The following is a 24,151-nucleotide window of genomic DNA, read 5'->3' on the forward strand; positions in this document are numbered from 1 at the left end:
GAATCATTTTTTGTTGTTGCTGTCCTTTGCTTTATAAGATGTTTAGCACCATCTCAGCCCTCAACCCACTAGATACCAGGAAAGATATCAGTCACGACAATTAAAAATGTCTCCAGACAATGCCAGATATATTTGGGGGGGTGTCATCATCCTAGCTGAGAATCACTAATCTTGATGATGTAAGATCTAAATTAGAATTGAGAGACCTAACTGAAGTATCTGACCATATGATGATTTTCATTTATGGCCATTTGTTCCGGGGTTTTAAGCAATACAATAAGCTATTTTAGGAATTCTAAGAATTATAACTGGAACTGTAAGAAGTGAGGAAAATGTGGGATCATGGTTTAATGCAAAGAGGTAAAGCAGGCTGAATGTGAGTTGACTCTATGCCCGGTGGGTGTGGTGAGTCAAGAAAAATGTTTAATATGGGAATTTAATAGAACTCAGCCCTTGGTAATTTCTATATGTGACCCTAGAAGTGTTGGGCATAAAATAATTAAGGATTTGTCTTTCATGACCGGGCAAGACATGTTTTGTAGTGGAAAATGGAAAATGTCATGAAGAAAGGACTGTCTTGCAGAAGGCTGTAGCATTCTATGTAGCTTCCATCTCGAACTTATTCCTTTACTACCTAAAACCGGAGAAATTTGTGAATCAGTTTCCCATAGTTACAATAAAAGTAAGTTATTTGTTGGCTTATTTATTTTTAGTCACATTTTACTTTATATTGAATAAACACCTGCTATTTTCAGTGTGGAATTGCTCTTCTATCATGAGCAGAGTTCTAGTGAGTGTCTTAACCACAATGTCTGATCACTTCCTGGAGGATAATATGGCTCAGTTTTGCCCAATCAAATTATGTTTATAATTTTTTTTTCTCTTTTGAGACGGCGTTTCACTCTTGTTACCCAGGCTGGAGTACAATGGCGCTATCTCTGCTCACCGCAACCTCCGCCTCCCGGGTTCAGGCAATTCTCCTGCCTCAGCCTCCTGAGTAGGTGGGATTACAGGCATGCGCCACCATGCCCAGCTAATTTTTTGTATTTTTAGTAGATGTGGGGTTTCACCATGTTGACCAGGATGGTCTCAATCTCTTGACCTTGTGATTCACCTGCCTTGGCCTCCCAAAGTGCTGGGATTACAGGCTTGAGCCACCGCGCCCGGCTTGTTTATGATTTTTTAATATCTTTTCTATGGACATTGGCATAGAGATCTCTATTACTTTGTATTTTCATCTTTAAGGACTCTGTAAGGCAGCTGTCTACTATTCTCATCTGTTTTGCATGCAGGTGCAGATAGCCTGGCCACATTACAAGAAGGAATTGAGTAAACAAGCAAAGAAATGCAAAGGTAAGTGGACTCTGATAGAAAAAAAAAAAAAGTCTCCTGATTTTTTCAAGCACCTAGATACAGCCATATCTGAAGCTAGTTTTTTCCTTTGGCTGTCTGGTAACATGAGTCAACAAAATTCCATTTTTGCTTCATCTAGTTTGCACTAGGTTTCCATCACTTGCAGAGGAAAGAGATCTGCTGATTACAGTGAATATTCTCATTGAGCAAATGTGGACAAGAAATTAGAAATGTAAATAGACAGCAAAGTGACAGATACACAGATAAAAGACAAACAGGTCTAACAAGAAGGGGTAGAAAGCCCCTTGAATTTTAATGCAGAAATAATAAACAAATACAGAGGGAGTGATGGGTTATCTTGCAAGCTTGTTCTTCAAGGACAAACAAGGCATCAGAGAAAAATGACCTCATAGCAGATTGAAATAGAGACGATAATGGAGGAGAAAAATTTCCAGAATCAAACTGAAGACTTTGTCCTTTTGTTCACCTACTGTTCGCACATTCTAATGATGGAAGACCAATTGTTCAACCCAACTGTGTGAAAATGTTATAATTTAGTTTTTTCTGCCAACATTATACATTGTTCATTAAAAAGGAGGGATTCTAATTTGATAAAGACTGCATCTCTGGACTTAAAAAGAGCTTAGTCTAAGGAAGAAAGACATAGTGAAAGAATTCATGCATAGTATGATCGCTATCACAGTGTGGGCAAGCACAGAGTGAAATGGGAAATGTGCCTTATTACTTATGGTTTCTGCAGTTGTGAGAGACGGAAAAAAAATCCAGTCAGCTTAAGTGGGGGCTGGGGGGGTGAGAAACAACTTTCATGGCAGAATGCATTCAGGCACAACTGTACCCAGGAGTTCAAACCATGACCCCAGGACTCTTATCTATCTTTCTCTTAAAGTCTCAGTGTTAATTTTGTTTTGTTTTGAGAGAGAGTTTTGCTCTTGTTCCTCAGTCTGGAGTGCAGTGGTGCAATCTCAGCTCATGGCAACCTCCATCTCCTGGATTCAAGAGATATTCCTGCCTCAGCCACCCGAGTAGCTGGGGTTACAGGCATGTGCCACCACGCCCAGCTAATTTTGTATTGTTAGTAGAAACTGGTTTTCTCCATGTTGGTCAAGCTGGTCTTGAACTTCTGACCTCAGGTCATCCACCTGCCTCAGCCTCCCAAAGTGCTGGGATTACAGGTGTGAGCCACCATGCTGGGCCATCCTCTTAGTTTGGCTTTCTTCTGCATTGGCTTCATCCCCAGGAAATTTCTCTTTACACTGTGGCAAAGAAGACTATTGTTAGTCTGGGGTTAACATCATTACAAGTCATGAATCCAATGACAAGGGTTACCTCTCTTCCCCACATGAGCCTGATGGACTCTCCTAGAGTCTTAGGTTTATTTTTGAACCAATCATTGTTTCTAAGAGGTTGTGCTTCAGTCACATTCGTGTGCTACATCTGCATCTAGGTAGGTGCTGGAACTCAGACTGTCAGATCCAACAAGACCAGGAGAAGATGGGGAGAGTGACCCAAAGGAAAAAAGGCCATGTAACCAAAATTATTTACTATTATTATTTTTTGTCTTCATTAGTGTTATTGCAAATGTCCTAGCAAATACTGGGTGAAACATGTATGTTGCCAGGTAATATCTCCCCTATCTGTTAAAGAGTTAAGTATTCATATGACCACTGTTGGGTTAGGATTAAAATCAAGAGGACACATTAGTATAGAATTCTGTGTAACCATATAGGTACTTTTTAGCAAAATGACTAAGGTCTAGATATGCATAAATGTCATCTATGATTTATTATTTATTATGTGCCAGTAATTGTGTTAAGTAAACACTTTAATTGTCTTATTTGTTCTCCTAAACTTTGTAGGGAAAATATTACTGTCCTTCCCAAATTGGAAATGATATTCAGGGAAGTAATTTATAAAACAAGCAAGCGGCAGAGATTGGACTGAAATACTGGAAGTGTAAAACCAAAACTTGAATATTTAATATGCTTTTCATTTAGGGTGACCCATATTTTATCTTTCTATCCTTAAATGGTTATTAACAACACATGTCCAGGTTTGGACAATAATTATATGATCACCCTAATACTGTCTCTTCCATGTACATGTATGAACTTCCATATGTTTTACATATGTCTTACTCAAAGTGATTTTAATTAACCTTTTTTTTTTACTTTAGAGCTTTATGGAGAAGTTGCAAAGGTAGCACTGAATTCCAGTATACTCCACATCTAGTTTTTCCTATTAACATTTTTATTAATGCATCATAATTAATGCACTAATATTGATACTAAATTTCATACTTTATTCAAATTCTCTTGATTTTTTTTCCCTAAGGTCATTTTTCTGACAGGATCCGACCCAAACTACTGTATCCATTTAGTTGTCATATCGCCTTAGACTCCTCTTGGCTATGACAGATTATCAGGCTTTCCTTGTTTCTAGTTACGTGAGCTCTTTTTTGTTTTTCTTTTCTTTTTGAGACAGAGTCTTGCCGTGTTGCCCAGGCTGGAGTGAAGTGGTGCAGTGGTGTGATCTTGGCTCACTGCCACCTCAGCCTCCCGGGTTCAAGCCAGCCTCCCGCATCAGCCCACCAATAGCTGGAACTATAGACATGCACCACCATGCCCAGCTAATTTTTTATTTTTGGTAGAGACAGTGTTTTGCCATGTTGCCCAGGCTGGTCTCAAACTCCTGGCCCCATTTGATCCACCTGCCTCGACCTCCCAAAGTGCTGGGATTACAGGCATGAGCCACTGCACCCAGTCGACATGGGTCCCTTTGAGAAGTACTGATCAGGTATTTTGTAGACTGTCCCTCAATTTGTATTTCACGGATGTTTTTCTCATAATTAAAATAGGATTATGGGCTTGTAGGAGGAAGACCACAGAAGTAACGTGCCAATTTTATCGCATTATGTCAAGGGTATGCACTATCAACCTGGTGTACCACTGTTTATGTTAACTTTAGTTAACTGAGGTAGTATGACATGTTTCCACTGTTACTGTTTTAAAATGGTTACTAACCTATTCAAAGTATAGTTTATATGAAGAAAATGCATGCCAAGTGCATGAAGACATTACTTTTGACAGATAGATTTACCCAGGTAGCCATTATCCCAATCAAAATGTAGAACATTTCTATCAACCCTCTAAAACTGTTTTAACTCTTCATAATTCAATCTTTTGATTTCATGAAGTCGCTAAAAAATTCTTTTAGTTATAATTGAGTCATAAGTGCCCAAACTCTGTCACGCATATCACATTTTGAGTTGCTCTAGAAATAAGTATTCCAGTTGTTAACTACTTGATTCTATTGGGTTACCTTTAACAGACTGGGTGCTTCTCCATCTATTTTTCCTGACTGGATTAACTAGGAAATGTAGCTCTACCATCCCAGGGACTTTTAATTTTGTCCCATATACAAAAACTTGAAGATGAGCCAGGTGCAGTGATTTATGCCTGTAATCCCAGCACTGTGGGAGGAGGACTGCTTGAGGTCAGGCATTCACATCCAGCATGGGCAACACAGACACCATCTCTACAAAAATTAAAAGAAATAGAAAAAGAAAAGAAAAATCAATTGATGATAAGCAAAAGTTTAATTCTACTGTCAGAAAAAAAAGATTAACAAAATAAGTCACAGGAACCAATACCTAACCTCATAACAGCTGAGTATGTGAAAAGAATGTGAAAAAACAAGCACGACTTTGGCAAATATCGCATAGAGTAAGCTACTTGGGATGAAATTATGGAATGTTACTTTCTAAAGAGTAAGGAAAGCAAGAGAATCGAATGATATTTTATATTCAAATACTTCTGAGGTGCGCACTTTTCTGCAGTCACTGAAGTAGGAGCAAGACATATATGATCCTAACTTGCTAAGTGAGACTTTATCAATGTGGGAAAGAGATTTCTAATGCAGTGTTTATCAATGACTTCTTATAAGTTGTAGTTATAACATTAACTGCTGTTAGATTTATGGAAAAATAATGTGTTTTACAAGAAGCAGCACAAATATAAGTATAAAAGTTCATGAGGAGATATTATACAAGTTTATATTTTATCAATATTTATAAGAATCATGACATGTAATTAGAGCTGAAAGAAATGTTAAAACTCAGAGGAAAAAATGTCCCTTCAGTTTATAAATGAGAGAGAGGTATAAGACCACAAGATGCTTTCAAAAGTTTACATCAATTTAATTGAGGTATAATTTAGATAAATAAAAAAGCAAACATTAAGAGTATAGGTTGAAGAGTTTATAAATATATAAAGATAAAATTTATATCATAACAACTACCACAAACAAGGTATAGCATAGTTCCTGTACAGTTATCTCATACCCTTATTTACTAAATCCACATCTTAACCCTACACCTGGGCTGATCGGCTGTTACTAAACATTAATTTTGACTTTTGCAGCATTTCATATAAAAGGTCTTATATGGCACATACTCTTTTTTATCTGTGTTCTTTTACTTGCTATAACATTTTTGCGATTTACCTATATTGTGCGTATTAATAGTTTGTTATTTTCTTATAGCTGAGTAATATTCCATTATAGGAATATAACACAATGTATTTATGCTATTGATGGCCATTTTGTGACTATTTTGAATAACATTACTATAAGCATTCACATAGACACCTGTGTGGACATACATTTTTATGTCCTTGAGTAAAAGCAGAAATGTTTAGTTGCATTACAAGTGTGTGTTTAACCTTTCAAGAAACTGATAGTTTTCTAAAGTGGCAATGCCCTTTTGCAGTCTGACTAGTAGTATATAAAACGACAGTTGCTTCCGAGTCCTGGCCAGCTCTTGGAAAGCTGAGTCTTTTTTAAATTTAATTTTGGCTATTCTAAGTGGTAGTGATATCTCTTCATGGTTTTAATTTGCTTATCCCTGATAACTAATGATGTTGAACATCTTTTTGTGTGGCTATCATCTGCATAGTAAACTATGTTATTTTTCTTTGCACTTGTGCCTATGTGTATATTATATAACTTAACCATACACAATAATTAGCAAATATGTTTTGTGAAATGTTCTCCATTCTATTTTTCCTAAGAGTCTTGAGGATGGGCCAGGTGCAGTGACTTATGCTTGTAATTCCAGCACTGTGGGAGGCCCAAGTGGGATGATTACTTGAGGTCAGGCACTCGAGTCCAGGATTGACATTTTTTTCCTTAAATGTTTGGTGAAATTTATCCAGACCTGAAATTTTCTTTGTGGAAACTGTACATATACATATACATATACATATACATATACATATACATATACATATACATATACATATACATATACATATACATATACAGATTTTATTTACCTTATTTTAACAGTTTTGTTGAGATCTATTTCACTTATCATAAAGTCTATCCATTTAAACAATACAATTTAATAATTTTTTACTACCGTTACCAAGTTGTAAAACCATCACCATAGTTAGTTTTAGAACATTTTTATTTTGCTCATAAGATCTGTCATGCCCATTTACAGTTAATTCTAATTCCCGCCACCATCCCCAGGCAAGAGTCGGAAAAGGTTTATGTCTCTTAAATTTACTTTACCAACAGTGGGTTTGTAATTTAAGAGACATCAACATTTTCAGATTTTGGTGGGGTGGTTTGTGGCAGTTTTAGTAAATTGTGCCTTTTAATAAATATGTTCATTTAATTTGGTTATTCATTTGTTGGACATAACACTGCTCATAACATTTTCTTGTTTATTTAGAGACAGAGTCTCTCCATTGGCCAGGCTGGAGTGCAGTGATGTGATCTCTGTTCACTGCAACCTCCACCTTTCGGGTTCAAGTGAACTTCCCACCTCAGCCCACCAATAGCTGGGCCTGCAGGCATGCACCACTACACCTGGCTAATTTTTGTATTTTTAGTAGAGACAGGGTTTTGCCATGTTGTCCAGGCTGGTCTCAAACTCTTGGCCTCATTTGATCTGCTCACTTCAGTCCCCCAAAGTGCTGGGATTACAGGCATGAGCCACTGCACCCGGCCTTCTCATCTTTTGAATGAGTATAGAGTCTAGAGCAATGTTCACTCATTTTATATTGGTCATTTTTCTCTTATTTTCTTAATATGTCCAGCTATACATTGTCAATTTTACTATTCTTTTCCAAGAACAGCTTTCGTGTTACTGATTTGTTTCTTTATTTTTGCACTTTTTTCTTATTGAGTTATGCTTTTTATTACTTTTTTCTACTTTGGGTTAAATGTGTTTTTTTAATATAAGTGTTTAAGTTTTCAATATCTTCTCAAGACCTACATTAGCTACACACTACAAATTTAGATAGGTTGCTTTTGTTATGTCATTTAAAATATTTTATGGTATTTTTTAAAGAAATAAATATTTTGTTTGAACTGTAAGTTATTTGATAGCATACTGTATCATTTTTAAATGCAAGGATATTTTCTCATTTTATTTTTAATTTAATGTCCTCATTGTCAAAATTAGTTCAATTTTTTAATGTATTCAGACTTATTTTATAGAATAATATAGAGTCTATTTTCGTCAGTATTCCATGCACCTTCAAGTTCTTTGATCTTTTCTTTTGCAATGTGCAACTGCTGTTACATATAAGCAATGAATTTCAGATACTTTATTTTCTATATTGTATTTTTCAGCTCTAGATATTTCCATTGATTCTTTTTCACTTTTCTTCTCATTATGCTCAAGTTTTCCTCAAATTCTTGAGAATATTTAAACTAGTTGTTTATATTAGTTTTAGTGGATTGAAACAACAGTCATTTATCTTACATTTCTGTAGGCTGAACTACAGAGTAAAATCTCCCTCATGCTTTGGATCTCTCTGACTTCCTCTTTTGCAACCAGTCAGAGAAAAGCCTCTGCATTTAAAGGATTCATGTGTTTAGGTTAGGCTCACCTGGAAAATTTCTCTATTTAAGTCAACTGATTAATAACCTTAATTATGTCTGTACAAGCTGTATTGTCAGTAATAGAACCACTGGGGTTATTTTAGTATTCTGTCTACCTTGCTGTTCTATTTGTCTGCTGATTCCAAAATACGTGATTCCAAAATCTGTTTTTATTTTTCTCCTACTTTTTAACATGACTTATAATTTTCATTAGATTCTACACAATGTAAATGTAACAGGGTTAAGTGTCAGTATTTCACTGTCTACCTTTAAAAATCATTAAACTTTGTTTAAGCAGGCTTAAGTTATTTGCAGAACAGATGCACCTTTCCAGGCTTGTTTCTAAGATGTTTTAGGATGGCTATTTAGCCCTATTATTAAAGTGTAATCTTTCTAGAGTCTCTACTAAATGCTCTGAGGATTCAACACAGGCTCTACAAATGTCTCCTAGTCAACAAGGTCAGAGCACAAATGTCTCCTGGTACTGCATGAGCTCTGATGCAGTTCCCAAATAGTTGTTATTTTCCTGGTGTCCCAGATTGTCATCCTATGTTTTCACAGTTTAGTGTTCAGATAAACTTCAAGGGAACCTCATACAGGTTTCTCGTCCTCTTTTTGTGTGTAGCCTTCATCTTGTGTATCTTGTGTGTAGCCTTTATCTTGCATGTGTAGCCTTCATCAAAATACAGGTTGATAGCCTCCTTAACCTCCCTGAACTCTGATCTCTATCCCTTCAAATTTATCTTGTCAGCTTAGGTCTGAATAATGGCATGGTGCAGAAAGTCATGACATTCATAGAGCTCTCCTAATTTGTTCCTTTTCTTTGGGAATGGTCCAGAGTTGCTAATTAACCCAATGGCTTAAACAAGGTCTTTCATCTATTCTGTCTGATTTTCTAATGATTGGGAGTAAGTGAGAGGGAAAGTCTGGGACCAATTAGTTCACCATGATGAAGCAAACATTCTCAATCGAGATTGATTGGCTGAATGAATGTGCACAAGAGCTTACCTTCTACCATCTCCCACAGAAATGAGGCTAGATCCCAATTTTTATAGTTTATACATACCTTGGTTTTTTTTTCTTTTTTTGTGTGGGGATCTGAGGGACTGAACAGTCAAAATAGTAAAATTAAAAACTTGTATGGCTAAGACACTAGCATCAAAATGTCTTACATATTTTCTATGTAGAAAGGATAATGAAAAATGGGACAAAATCACAAAACTTGTAAGAATCAAAACTTGTAAGAAACATACATGAATAACTAAAGAGATATTGTTGATTCTTAAATGAGAGGAATATTAAACAATACAGTAGATGGTCTCATAAGACATATTAAAACATATTAAGACATTTGCCAGAGGGAATTGCCCAACATTTCAAACATTTTAGAAATAGATCTATAATATCTCAGTTGACTACACTGAAAGACACAAAGCTTATTTGGATGGCCAAGTTTTGGTATTGTGAAAATAGTATTATTATGAAATCTAAAGTACTCAGTTAATATTTACTGAATCAAGTAATAACCAGAAAGGAAAACATGCCCTCAACTCTCTTCAAACAAGGCACTGAAGCTGAGCTTGACTCAGGTCTGTTTTGAACTTGACATTTTCAGGGTTTTAGGGGTGGTTGAGAGTAGCATCTCAATAAGCTGCAACAGGACCTCACACAGGAAAGGTCCTAACAAAGACAAAGCAGCTTGTCCAAGACCTCAAGATACAGGACAGATAGTCATGGCCATATGAAGGCCTAGAAGACTGATAGAGAACAGACATTTTCTATTTCTTATATGGACAATGCGTGTGACTGTGGGAAGAGGGGGAAAAAGCAGCAATTGAACAAGCGAGTATGAGTGGTTCACTAGACATGTTCCGAATGTGCCTTCCCGAAGAGTAAAAGTTCAGGACTCCCCAGCTGATATACATCAGCATCTACTGATACACAGAGAAGCAATCAAGTACAGCAGTTAAAGGCATGTCTGCTGACCATATGTGGGTGTACTCTGCTTCTTTATCTACAAGCTAGGAAGCATAGGGGCTGATAGATTTTCTGGGTTCAAATCTGAGCTCTGGTACCTATTACATTTATGATATTGGCAAAATTTTTAACAACTCTGCAGCTCAATTTCTTTATCTGAAAATTAGAGGTAATTATAATAGTACTTACCTTATATATTTTGGGAATTAAATAAATCCCTAATTTACTATGAAGATTAAATATATCAGCATGTGTACATAATTGGAATAGTACCTGGATCAAAGCAAGTAGCAGGAAAGTTATTTACTATCATTATTTCTGTTAAAATTAAGATATCAATAATAGCAAAAACTTTTATAGATTCGTTGCAGAGATTCAATGATGCATTGCATATAAACTGCTCATTTCAGTGCCTATTACAGAGTAGGTCTTCAATAAACAGCATAAACCTCACACACTAGTCAGGGTTGATTCAAGAAATACATGAGGTTCAATCAGCATATTCAAATGCCTCCATTGCCCATAAATAAGCAGGTCTTTAGAATGCAAGGGTTATGTGGATTGATTCCTATAGCAAGGCAAACTGTATTACTTTACAGTTACTACCAGCTCTAAATAGACAAAATATATCTCACATATCTAACACACACAGGTACCAATCTATACTATTGCTGCATTTCTTTTTCCTTTTTTTTTTTTCTTTTTTGAGACAAGGTCTGGCTCTTTCTCCCAGGTTGGAGTGCAGTTGCACAATCATGGCTCACTGCAACCTCAGTTTCCTGGGCTCAAGGCATCCTCAGCATCCCAAGTAGCTGTGACTAAAGGTGCACGCCACTACATTTGGCTAATTTTGTATATTTTTGTAGTAGTGCTACATTTCTTATCATGAAATGAACATAACAAATTGTGGTTTTAAGACATTTTAAAAGTCCATCAGTTACACTCAATACTTTTTAAGTTTTAATTTTACTACCCACTTTAACTGGTCATTTAAAGCTATTGTAATTTGGAGCTTGATATTATATGCTCAAGGTCTGGAGTCAAATCAAGAACAGATTCCAGGGCTACTATACTCTTATGTTATAGAGTTCTAAACTTTCCATAGTTCATTCTCAGAGGAGTATAAGAAACAGTACATAAGAATTAATACCTGCTTATCTTGAAACAGTAACCATCTAAATTAGTGCTCTGAATTTTGAGAGGCTGGGCTCCAACTAGCTTAAGCAAAGCATAAAATATATTGGATAATAAAAGGAAATGTTCAAAGGGAAATACGGTTGCAGACATTGCTGGATCCTCTGTCTCAGGAGACTTCATCAGAGTTCTAGGTTTCTTTTCATATCTTAGCTTTGTTTCCTTGTGTAGCTTGATTCTTTTTTTTTTTTTTGAGATGGATGGAGTCTTGTTCTGCCACCCAGGCTGGAGTGCTGTGGCGCAATCTTGGCTCGCTGCAACCTCCACCTCCTTGCTTCAAATAATTCTCCTGCCTCAGCCTCCCAAGTAGCTGGGATTACAGGCATAAAACATGACACCCAGGTAATTTTTGTATTTTTCGTAGATACAGGGATTCACCATGTTGGTCAGGCTGGTCTCAAACTCCTGACCTCAGTGATCCACCCACCTCAGCCTCCCAAAGAATTAGGATTACAGGCATGAGTCACTGTATCCGGCCATGGGGGTTGATTTTATTCTCAGACAGGTTTTCTTCATGTTGTGAAGAAACGTGCTGGAAGCCCCAGGTCTCTATCTTCATATGTATTTAGCTAAGAGAAGTACATCTGCCTTCTAGAATCCATACATAAAATTCAAGTTCTTTACCTATCTTTGGACTCATCAGCCCCACCAGGGGAAGAAAGAGCTCAGTTCAGCTAACCCTAGATATGTGCCCACATCTGAGTTTGGGTAGATGGAGTATTAGGATCCAACTCAGTTCCTAAAGACCGAGAAGAGTGCCTTCCCAAAGGAATGGCTGATGATGTTACCAAAAGGAGGGTTGGGACATTCCATGCTCTACAAACTTAGGGGACACTGTAGGGAGATTGAAAGAATTATAGGGGAAGGCTGAGGTTCAAGCCCTTCTAGGCAGTCTTGTCTAGCAATTTGAAAGCAGAGAATTGTTTTTGCCTATTAAGGAAGTCAAAGCCATTTTGTTCTCTGACTCACAGCTCTGGAGGGAACAACTGGTTTATTAAATGGTAGTACAAAATATGATAGAGAGAGATCTGTACCTGGAGAATCACTTAGTGTATGAGTGACTTGCCCCAAAGGTGTTGTTTCATTTGCCTACCCAACGGGCAGGGTAAAATAGTCCTCCCTATGTACTGAGAGAAGAAATGAGTGAAATCACTGAGACCTGGGAAGACAGAAAACTGGGGAGTGAGGTTTCCTTTTGTCCTTAGGTGAGACTCTCCTTGTGGCTTCCCAGACACTGCATCCAAAGGGCAAGGAGATCTGAGGGATGTAACAAGTGAGGTCTTTCTGAACTGAGTACATTTGATGAGACAGAGCACTCAGAGCATCTGGAGTTGAGACTTAAGTTATGGGAGCTTCAAGGTAACAAGATGGTAAGGCGGATAAACTAAAGAAGCAGTAAAAAAATGACAGCATATTGATAAAAGTATACTTTTCACCTTCCTGGGCCTCCATTTTCTGATCTATAAAATAGCAATAATAATAATGATATATATCAAATGAGGTTATCTTGAGAATTGATAATATAATGCCTGGTATCCTGTAAGCACATGAAAAAATTTGAAATTTGGTAATATTCATTATTCATATAAAATGTATAACATTAATGTAAATATATTCAAATCCTATTTATTAATAATATAAATACTTTTAGTAACATCTAGCATGAATTTGGCTGTAAGTTACAGAAAACTCGACTAATACTTGCCTATGCAATAAGCAGATTTCTTGGCTTATGTAACTGGAAATCAAAAGAGGAAGGATTGGGGTTGATTTGATCTAGTGGTGCAGGGAAGCTCTGTGTATTGAACTCATCTTCATGCAACTAGTGAAATAACTACAATAATCCCAGGTCTCATATCTACACACAATCCTGCCAGAGGCAAGAAGTGCTTTCAGAAACCCCCATCAAGGCTTTCCCTAGATGTCACTGGCTTGAATTCCTAAATGAACTACCAGAAGGAAAGAAAGGGGTTACCAGTAGGAATCAATTTCAATCCACCCATTGCAGGATCTGTGGAGTGAATTTATCTGCACAATACCAAGGTTTCTTAACAAAAGGGATCAGAAAATGGATGAATAGATGCTAGTTAAGTGACAGAAAGTATCTATTACAAGTAGATAAAGCAAGAAAGTATACCAGATGAAAATGGAATAGTCTCTGTCACCAAGGTAAAGTGAATGTCCATTCAAATAATAAAATGTGAGATTGTGTTTTGAAAAGTTACAGATGAAGATTATATAAGGATAGAAGAAGAGCCGCAGTGCACTAGCAGCCATAGCAGAAGTAGCAATGGTTAAGGAAGACACACTTGTATGTTAAAAATTGAATTTAAACAAATATAGTGTGAACTGGAAGTGCGAACATTATTTCCTGCAGAAAATGTTGAAGAGTAGAACATCTTCAGGCAGCAGAACAACAAAGAAAATAAGTAAAACAAAGATGATCAAGAAAATAAAAGAATATGAAGTAAGACTGAGACCTTAAGTTTAGTCATTTTTTATTAACCCCCGAGTGAGGATAGATTGATTACTAAATAGAGCCAAGCCTGTGAACACATTTTATAGCTTACAATCTTTGTGCCTAAAACTAGGTTCTCCTCCAATGAAATCTGACATTAAAACAATGACTGGCCCTGTTTTACATAAACCCATCTCACACAGAGATTTTCAATCCATATAATCTCAGAAAATATAACAAAACAAAAATACCATGTTCCTTATCAAGTGCCAGATCCTATGCCATGGCAAAAGGTATAAATACTAATTATAAATCATATGTAGTAGATGGGTAGTGATTTTGCAAGCTCAGCATCATTTTCCAGTTTCTCTGGTAACAGAGTTCTCTTTCCATGTAATTTAAGTGGTGGTGGTACCTGGCTAGAAAATAGGTCTATGCTTCTGAGCTCTTTGAACCAGCCTATGGGCATGGCCACAGTTGTTGAACCCTCAGTGAGCACTGGACTCAGGAAATTTGACCAATCAAAGCTTTACCTGAGAGTTAATCAAATTTTAAAGGTTAGAATATTTTAGCCCTGGACATTTTTAAAAATACAAAATTACTTCAAAATCTACTAATTATCTTTAAGTTCTAGAAACTGTCTATAGCAACTAAGAGGGAAGTGATTTATCTGTCAGCATTCCTGCTCTTCCCACTTTAAGTTTTGGTCACTGTCAAATAAAGGCAGTAGAGAATGGCAAAACTAGTTCTGAATCATTCAACACATGAGTGCTTCTTAGGCACAAAACATCATTTGAAACATGGTCCCGATAAAAAGATAAATAATACCCAGCCCTTACCCTCAAGGATCTTACCACTTGGCAAGGGAAATAAGACATGCACTCAGATGATGGCAATAAAGGAAAGATAATGATCGCTGCCAGATGTTTGGGGAGAAGGAGCAGAGCAGAGAGAAGGCAGAATAAGGCAGCATTCAACAGCCAGCCAAAAAATATTTATTGAGCAATCATTGGATGGGAAATGCAAATGGAAGCACAGAGCATGAAGCGAGACATGTTCAGGTGAAAAACCAAGTGACATTACTTGTTACTCCAATTCTCCAAATATTTTTGTCACCAAGTTTGTATTAAATAGACTGGAATTAAAATGAAATAAGGATGTAATAGTATCTGTCAAAGACAGCCTTAGGTGCTAATGCTTAAATACTAGGATTGTAATACACTTGTTCCCAAGTATGTCTCTCTATTGCTTTATTTATATCTTCTTCCAAATGAGTTAATGCTGCCCTAATAGAATATGTGTTCAGCCATCTCACCTTTTTGATTTTGTGTATTAGAACAGGTGAATTAGAAGAGGATCCTTTTGACTTTAAACAGAAAGGAAGTGCTAAATAATTTTTAAAGTCCAGAGGCAATTCTTAAAGCATGCCTGGATCCAGGAATGCAAATGTTTTAATTAAGCCTCAATCTGTCTCCCATTTTTTATCTATCTCTATCTGTATGTATATCTCTCTCTTACTTTGGGGTTTAAATATCTCCCTGTTCTTGTGGAAGCCTCTGGCACAACTTCAGGCTAATATTCTCACAGCTCTATGACATACAAGAAGGAGCAGGGACCATCATGGTAATTCAACTTGCGTATTTACATAGCAAGGCATTGAGTCTGAAGGTGATTCATAGGCACATTATACACAGAGTAGCTTTGTATATTAATTACAGCACTGTTTTCTGGAAGGTGACACAAAATATCTTGTTTTGACAAAATCAGAATAGCACAACAATTTTCCAAAAAAGAAACCAAGTATTTTGGAGAAGGGGCCCCTTTTTATCTGACTCAAACAGAGATTGCCTATGTTATAATGGTACCCCTATGCCTCCATCCTGGCTGCCCCAGCAAAAGTCCAGGGATTATCCCTGAATGGCTCTGATTGGACTTACTGCCCATCCTGGAACATCACTACAGCCAGAAGGATCTGATGTTCTGATCAGCCAAGACTTGAATACAGGGAGTGGGATCAATTCTCCTGAAACCATAAACATTTAAACACGCCAGAGGGGCATATCCAAAAATAAATTGATGGGATGTCCCTGACAGGAAAAAAGAATAGATGCTGTTCAAGAAAAAAATCCTTCTATACCAAGAAACCTTCAGTGTTCTTTGGATATGCAAAAACTGGTCTACACATAATACAATAGAAAATATTGGCCTAAAAAGAGCACCATGGCCAAAGGGACATGACCTATTTTAACAGATGATTTGAGAGTTAAAAGATAACTTGGAGAGCATCCAATTCAATCTCATCATTTTCCAGATGGGGAAACTAAAACCCAGACAGAGGAACAGAAGTGCTGAGAGCACACAAGTATTTGGTGGCAGAGACAACCAACTAAGTGCCTTTTGACTTTCCCCCTCCTACAGTGATAGGTTTCTTCGTTACATCATCAGCAGAAACAAGAAGTATAGACTTGCTTCTGGTTTTCTTTCCGCCCTAATGTCTGTATAATATGATTTTGCAGCTCTCCAACAGAAAGCCTCAGCAAGAGTTGGTTTAACTTCCTCAAGTCCACTCCCATCCCCAAGGACAGAGACAATCACTTTCCTTGTATTGGAAGTAGAGCCACTTGTTGCTTTAATAGGCCAAATGTGTCTGGACCTGCAGGAGGAGGCACCTTTCATAAAGAGCTTCTCAATTGCACTGCAACCTGTTCTGGCATCCTGACATTGTCCCTAAACCCCAGCCAGTGAAAGAGAAAGGCATTCTCAATCTATGGGGACACTTCTGCCTGCCCCCTTTCTTATTCCTGCCATCATCTCTTTCCTGCAGTTTCTTACAGGCAAAAACTGTCACCAGGTGCACCAGATACATCTCTAGAAACAGGAGGGAGCCTTACACCTGTCAGTACTAGAGAAGAAAATAGACTCTGTGGAGTTCTCAGTTGTTCCATCTCTGCAAAGAAGAAAAGAGAAGGGATGCGTCCGAGGTTTCCGACACAGAAGTGCTGGGGAAATGCGTCAGTTCACAGAGCTCTGACTCTAGTGACCACTGAAGACCAAGGATGCACTCCCATGCCTGGTGTCTCCCCTTGGCTTCTGTTTCCTTGCAGCCAAGCTCAGCGCCTGGCCCTGGAGACCCCTTTGGGTAAAGTGTCTTTAAGTCGTGAATCAGGCTCTTGTGTGCATGTGTGGCTTTCTTAGCAAAAACTAGCACAGGCGGCTCAGGAGTAGAGCCTAGCTAGGGTCTTCCCACGCCCCTCCCTCACTGGCTTCTCTGCCTCTCCCTGGGGTTTTCCCAGAGCTAAGAGCCTAGGCTCCGGACCTAGGGTTTGGGAGCAGTCAGCCCAACGTCCTCGCCCTATCCCGCGGCTGATGACACCCATGCCCAGAACGCCTGGGTGTGGGTGCAGGCGGGCAAGAGGCTTCCACAGTGAGTTGGGGGCCAGAGCCCAGCTCGCAATCCCTAGATTCCCTGGGGACCACGAAACTCCCATTCTGAGGAAACCTCCCCCCATTCCCCAGCCGCCCACCCATTTTCCCCCCTTACCTCAGCACGCAGCCCCTCCCTGCGTGATGATGCAAACCAGTGGGGAGGGCGGGCGCTGGGAAGGGTGGGGAGAGAAGCGAGCCAGCGAGGGAGGGAGGGAGTGGGAGGAGGAGGAGAGGGAGCCGAACGACCATTTAAAGCGATAGCAATCCCTGCCCTCTCCCCAGTGCTGGGCTGTAGGAGAGAGCGAGCTGCACGCTGGTGAGCGCGAGCGCGGCGTGCTGGCCGGCGAACCAGAGAGCGCGAGGAGCCCCAGGCTGGCAGGCGCCTCGGGACCCCTCACCCTCTCTGGTCGCCCCTCCCCCGACTCCCCCACCCTTCGTGCCTGGAGGAGCCCCTGGGCTTTCCCGGAGGAGCAAACCCAGAGGGGCCCGGACCTCGGCGATCCCACAACCGTCCCCTCCAGCGGCTGCCGCCACCGCAGCAGCCAGAGCAGCATGGTCCAGCTGAGGAAGCTGCTCCGCGTCCTGACTTTGATGAAGTTCCCCTGCTGCGTGCTGGAGGTGCTCCTGTGCGCGCTGGCGGCAGCAGCACGCGGCCAGGAGATGTACGCCCCGCACTCAATCCGGATCGAGGGGGACGTCACCCTTGGGGGGCTGTTCCCCGTGCACGCCAAGGGTCCCAGCGGAGTGCCCTGCGGCGACATCAAGAGGGAGAACGGGATCCACAGGCTGGAAGCGATGCTCTACGCCCTGGACCAGATCAACAGTGATCCTAACCTACTGCCCAACGTGACGCTGGGCGCGCGGATCCTGGACACTTGTTCCAGGGACACTTATGCGCTCGAACAGTCGCTCACTTTCGTCCAGGCGCTCATCCAGAAGGACACCTCCGACGTGCGCTGCACCAACGGTGAACCCCCGGTTTTCGTCAAGCCGGAGAAAGTAGTTGGAGTGATTGGGGCTTCGGGGAGTTCGGTCTCCATCATGGTAGCCAACATCCTGAGGCTCTTCCAGGTAGGGGGGCGCTCCCTCCGGGGCGGAGCACGCCGTGGCTACCTGCGCCCTTAACCCTAAAAGCTCACTTGGACTCCGGTGGTTCGGTCAGGTCAGCCTTCACTCATTTCCACCCTGGAGATCCTGCCGAATCCCTCCCACCCTGCCCAAGGAGATACCTTCCCTGCTTGGTTTATTTCCCTTCCATCTCTCCCCTGTCCACGCTCCACTCCATCCGGCTTGACATCCTGGATTTATGGCCCCATTTACAAGAAGCAATCTGCGAAAAACAAGGCGATGATTTAAATGGGTTTGCATTAGAGTGAAATATGGTGCGAAAGCAGGCTTGTGAAAGTGCCAGGCTCCTAGGAGAGCTAGTAAAGAGGAATGGAATAGGAAAGATGAGAAGATGCCTGGAAACCCGGCATTTCTCAACTCCCCTGCTTCCCACCGTCCCCAAGTCATCCTGCAAACGTGCACTCCCCTGGAAAATTTGGAGACGATCTTAAGGAGGCACTTCTTAAATCCAGGGCTTGGTCTTTAACCTAGAAGTGGATATTAAGTCCCCACCTCCCTTGGGTTGATTTCCTGACCTGTAGCCAGCCTCGGCAAGAGCCAAGGTCCTAAGGTGCTGGGACCTTCTTCAGGTGGAGAGATGCTGCCCGCAGACGTGACCCTCAGTTGGTTTGCTCCCGGCAATTTTTTGCACCGTCTAAATTGCAATTGCAATCCAGCCACTGGCCGGAGCTGGGCGATCAGCTTTCCACTCCTGCCACTTCAGACCTCAGCCCAGAGATGAGCTCATACTAACTGCGAAACAAATAGCTCTCCCTGCCTCCTCCCTTCGCCCCCCCTCCACCCACCCACCACCTCCCTGGTGCAGACCCCAAGCCAAATTCTCGGTTTGGAGGAGGATTCCCGGAGCAAGGCACGAAGGCGCCCGTTGGGAGGCAGAGAGGTGCCTGGAGCAGGGCCCCCTGGTCCTCCCGCTCCAGTGCCGGAGGGCGACTAAGAAAAAATGGGAGGAAGGTGGATCCGGGGCCGCTGAGCGGTGGGTTCTACCGCAGTGTTCTCTTGCCACCTACTCCCACAGCCTCTGCCCCTTGGCTCCCGATCTGCATTGGGTAGGAATGAGTGGCTTTGGGGTTTGGAAATTGAGTTTCAGGGTCTCTGTGATTGTAGGTTCCCTCTTCTGTGTCTCCCTATATGTGCATCACTCTCTCTTTCTGTCTCTGTCTCCTTTGCTGTTTTTTTCCCCTCCCTTTCAATCTTTGCCTCCTTTTCCCCTCTGTCTTCATTCCCAAGTTCTTGGTTCATCTCAGTATTAATATGACCCTTTCCCAATGCCTAGCGGCTCTCTCCCTGCCTGGTGGTACCTAAACCCAGCTAATCTCTTCCTCAGATGTACACATTGATCCTGGCACCTTTATGCTCCTCATATGTAGAGAACCGGCCCCTCTCAAGTGCTTTCCGGAAAGGTGTTGGGTTTCAGAAGGGGACACTGTGAGACCCAGGGCTGTCACCACATCACCTCCAGGAGTGTGAAGTTTGCATTCAGGAGGAGTGCTTATCCTAGGCTGCAGCTTGCATGGCCCCTCTGAACCTCTGAGCATCCCTGACACTTTCTTTGTGCTATCATGGAGATCCTTAAAGGATTGAAAACCAAAAGTGCTTTGGGGCTAGCCATCACTTTGAGTTCCTTGCTCTAAGGAAGAACTTGATTTGTAGCTGAAACCCAGAGTGCTTACTTCATCTTTGAGCTTAAAGCTAGACAAGTTAAGGTAGTAGTGCAGTGGGAGAGGATGAGGTCAGAGACCTTACCTGAGAACCACTGGGGGCTGGGGGAAGTTACAGTGTTTTCCCTGTTAGCCCCTGGGGTTAAAGGCACAAATGTTTTGTGTTTAGAATTTTTAAATTATTTTACTGCCTGTATCTTTACTTACCATTGGCAGTACTGCAGATGAGTCTGTCTCTGTCTGAAAAAAAATAGTGAAATGTTAAAGTCAAGAAAGGGATTGCAGATTAGGCTGAGGGACTGTGTTTGCTGAAAAAGATTCCAGGAGGAGCTGATTCCTCCTGTTGTATGAACCTGAGGCAACTTGCTAGGGGGGAACAAGGAGGGGGAGTGCTGGCCTTACACTAATTTCTCCATTCCCTGAACTGAGTAGAAAGGAACCCAATGCTACCGTTAGCATTCTGGCTTGGGACCAAAACCATCCAAAGAAAACACAGTCATTTTCCTCTAATTTGCAAATTGTAGCTATTCATGTTGGATTGAATAGCTGAGGAAAAAAGAGCCCCAGTTTTCACCTGCATTTAGTGACAAGGGGCTGGTAGTCTGAGGAATGCACCAACTTGTAGCTTAGCATGCATGCAAGCTAGATAAAACATTGGTTGGTGTGTGTCCTGGTTAATCACTGCCAATGTTAGAATCTGCATTTCGTATATTAGCAATCTCTTCCAGTAGCCCGTTTGGCATGTGATCTTAGAAGCTCCTGTCATGTAATTCCAGTCCCCACTTTTCCAGTTTCCATAAGCCGGCAAAATGAGTACAAAGAATAATGATACACATACCTATTGTTCAAAGGCACTCTTAGAGAGAGAGAAAAAGGACATGGTGAATCTTCTCTGGGATTCCAAGGTTCAGTTCAATTAAGATTGTCCTATATAAAAGAAATTCCTCCAAATGATTGAATTCCTAGCTCTCCAGTGAGTTTTCTTTTTTCCTCTGGTCCCTGCAGGTTGCTGTAGGGATCATGCCAAAAGGATCACTTGAGATATACCTTTGTAGTAAATTAAGCCTGTAGGCTAGGAGAAGGAATACTTAGGGACTTAAATGGGGATGCTTAGCACTGCAGGGAAGAAGGGAGAAATGAGATGGTGATAGATGTAACAAATGCTGCTGCCACCAGCAAAGTCAGGAATGAAGTTCTTCCCTGAAAATTTGGACCTGGGCAAGAATGACTACTGAGATATAAATAGTGTCTATGACTTTGAATTTTCATGGGCATGCTGGTATACCAGATTGAAGATATGAGCCTAGCAAGTCCTCTTCCTCTCCTCTCTTTACACACTGAGTGGGTTAGTAAATGACATGTCTGAGGTCAGGAATCATATCCAGTGGGTCTTCAAATCAATCCAGAAATTTGAGGCTAATGAAATTAGTGTGTGGCCAGGGCTCTGTCAACTAGAATTAAATCACTGCAACTGCCCTGCAATGTATTTTCAGCCTCAAAAAAACATCAGGGAGGAATTTCTGGAGATTTGTTCCTAGCCTGTGCAAAATAATACTCTCCTAATGCTAAGAAAGATTAAATATAAATTAATATTGACTATAAGTAATGTATTTTTTTAAAAAAATCATCACAGGGGTGGGATGGCTTAAAGTGGAGAGGTTATATAATATGGTAACCATTAGATAAATCTCCCCTGACCACTGTTTTATGGGCAGTAAGTAAGATATATTATAGCGGAAAGTAATGGGAACATTTTTATTCAAGGCTTCTCTGTTATTGACTTGAGAGCAAACACTCCAAGAGTATAAATTACTCTTGCTACATCCTGACTCTGAATGAATTATATTTCATGTGTAGTAGACATGGTCTAAGCTGTAGACTTGGAATTGAATGGCATCTGATTCAGGTGGATTTTTTTTTTTTTTTCTCCCAAAGGAAGTAGACGAAAAAAGTGTTCAACTCTACCCTTATTGGAGAATAATGCAAATCTAAATCTGTGGACTTGTACCATAAATGAAATGCTTTAGTGAATGTGTCAATGTTTTCCTTCTGTTAATTGAATCTTGAATGTAATATCAAACTTTTGGGATAACATTTTATACATAAATACCGAAATTTTTTTTTCCTTTTTTTCTCTTTCCATCTTATGTAATCCTGTAGAGCTGAGCACATAGGTGGTGTGGTATTACTACAGTGGTGAAATTTATTTAAAAAAACAACTTTAACCTACACTTTTTATAATTTCATAAGTATAGGTGTCATTGCCATTTGGAATAGTCTCTATAACAATCCCTGCCTCCACAATTACTGTGTTTTAGGAAATTTACCTAACAGATGGTGAGTGGGAAATTTTTAAAGGGGCATTTTTAAAAAGAGCAGAGGGAAGGAATGAAGACATGCACATATTATATTTGAAGATATCTCCATGTGTATTTCGTGTATATATACCAGTCCAATTATGTCTTTGGGCATTTTTCTCTTTAAGAATACTTGGAACAATGAATACATTTACTTCAACTTCATGAACATTTAGAGATTAACAAGTTACAAGTGTTGTATTTTCTACATATACACAGGTTGTATCATAGATTTAAAAGACCACACTTGGATTATACAGTGTGTTCTCATTTCAATCCTTCCATTAACTGGCTAAGTTACCCTAAATAAATCTCTTAATTTTAATAGACCTCATTTTCTTTATTTGTTTTTCTTTTTTCTTTAAAAATGTAGTTTCTAAAAGTCTGCAAACTTTTTCATTTAGCTTGGAAAAAACTTGCTCTTGTCAAAACTGTCTTTGCATTTCCAGCTCCCACTTTGAACTTTTGGTGAGTTTGTGGGAACTTTTAAAATATATTCTCACACAGCGATCTTGGTCATTACTAGTCCAGTTAATTTTCTATATTCACACTGCTTCTGTATTGTTTTACAATTTGCTTCTCAATCATATATATCAAGGCTACTGATAGGGAAAATGATCTCACAGGTCAGCTTACTGCATGATCATAAGACACAAGACAGGGGGTGATAATTGTGGAATTTACAGTAGCAGCAAGCTAGAGTTTTCATATCTCCATGTCCTATTCCCTTCCATCTTGTGAAAATATTAGACCTTTCTCTCCCAAAACTGAGAAATGAAGACATCCTGCCTATCCTCCTGGCCCCAGGGATGAGGTATCTGTCCCAGGTAAAGCAAAGCAGGTGATTGGTTCCTTTGTAGTTCATTTGACCTCATCTAGGCCAATTAGAATCTTCCTCAAAATGTTTCTCTCAGAGATAAATGGGAATATTATCTCCTCTCTCTGGAATTTCTAAGCTGAGGAGACATGATTCTGTGGCTCCCAGTGGCCATCCAGCACAAGGAGAGACTAGCTGTAGCATAAAATCAAGTAGATGTGAGTAGGGCTGAGTGGTGGGAGACAGGACGAGCCCCGCTGATATTCTAGAACTCCTATATTCAACCATATCTGAATCTAGATGTGTCTGTGAGTTTCTAGGACATGTTATTTTCTGAAACACATTTCTTTTTACTATTTTGAGTTTGATTTTAGCCATGTGCAGTTGAAAGCAGTATAGCAAAAACAGCCGATTTTCTACATTAATGTAAGGTTCACTGACTGGCATTCATTCAGTGAAAAATCAGACTGTAGCTGACACTTTCTTTACTTTAAACATAATTATTTTAGCCCAGCTTTGGAACATTCAAAACTCGACATCCTTCTCTTCCCAACATTTACTGTAATTGCTTTCAGCCTTTGTGATTACATCTTTCCTATCTCGATGCAGTTGAGAGAGAAGGGAACTTCTGATGTAAACTGCAGGATATACAGGCTTCCTATCTGAAAGCTTTGGAACCATATTTGGTTCCTTTCATTAAAGTAAATTTTTCGTTGAAATCCCCAGGGCACAGAAACATTTTCATGGCATAATGGAATATAAAATACATTAAACTCCTGGGTCACTCTACAGTAAGCAACAAGCCTAACTCTGCCTCTTGTCCCCTTTTACATTAATTATGCAATTAAAAACAGCTGCAAACATATTTCCT

The 24,151-nt window shown here is 40.0% G+C and overlaps 1 protein-coding gene and 1 long non-coding RNA gene across 14 annotated transcripts in view; one reads left to right on the forward strand and one right to left on the reverse strand.

The window, feature by feature from the left end:
* Positions 1–1,632: 1,632 nt before the first annotated feature.
* LOC118147781 (uncharacterized) lies at positions 1,633–19,167 on the reverse strand. The gene is made up of 3 exons (XR_004734350.3): positions 18,964–19,167; positions 18,550–18,650; positions 1,633–2,627 (listed from the first exon to the last, which is right to left on the reverse strand). It is a non-coding gene; the product is annotated as an uncharacterized LOC118147781 (long non-coding RNA).
* GRM7 (glutamate metabotropic receptor 7) overlaps positions 17,601–24,151 on the forward strand; it is an 890,997-nt gene continuing 884,446 nt past the window's right edge. For 11 of the 13 annotated variants that reach the window (XR_013527454.1, XR_013527455.1, XR_013527457.1 and 8 more), the window contains exon 1: positions 17,601–18,391. Coding sequence is in view for 4 of the 13 variants with exons in the window: in XM_003734881.6 (XP_003734929.1) it covers positions 17,873–18,391 (519 nt within the window). In the remaining 9 variants the exon portion in view is untranslated. Of the gene's footprint in view, positions 18,392–19,271; positions 19,495–24,151 lie in introns of those variants that run through there. The other 2 variants (XM_078351530.1, XM_054245894.2) reach the window with 1 other exon arrangement.

Source organism: Callithrix jacchus, chromosome 15, assembly GCF_049354715.1.
Source record: "Callithrix jacchus isolate 240 chromosome 15, calJac240_pri, whole genome shotgun sequence".
Taxonomy (NCBI): domain Eukaryota; kingdom Metazoa; phylum Chordata; class Mammalia; order Primates; family Cebidae; genus Callithrix; species Callithrix jacchus.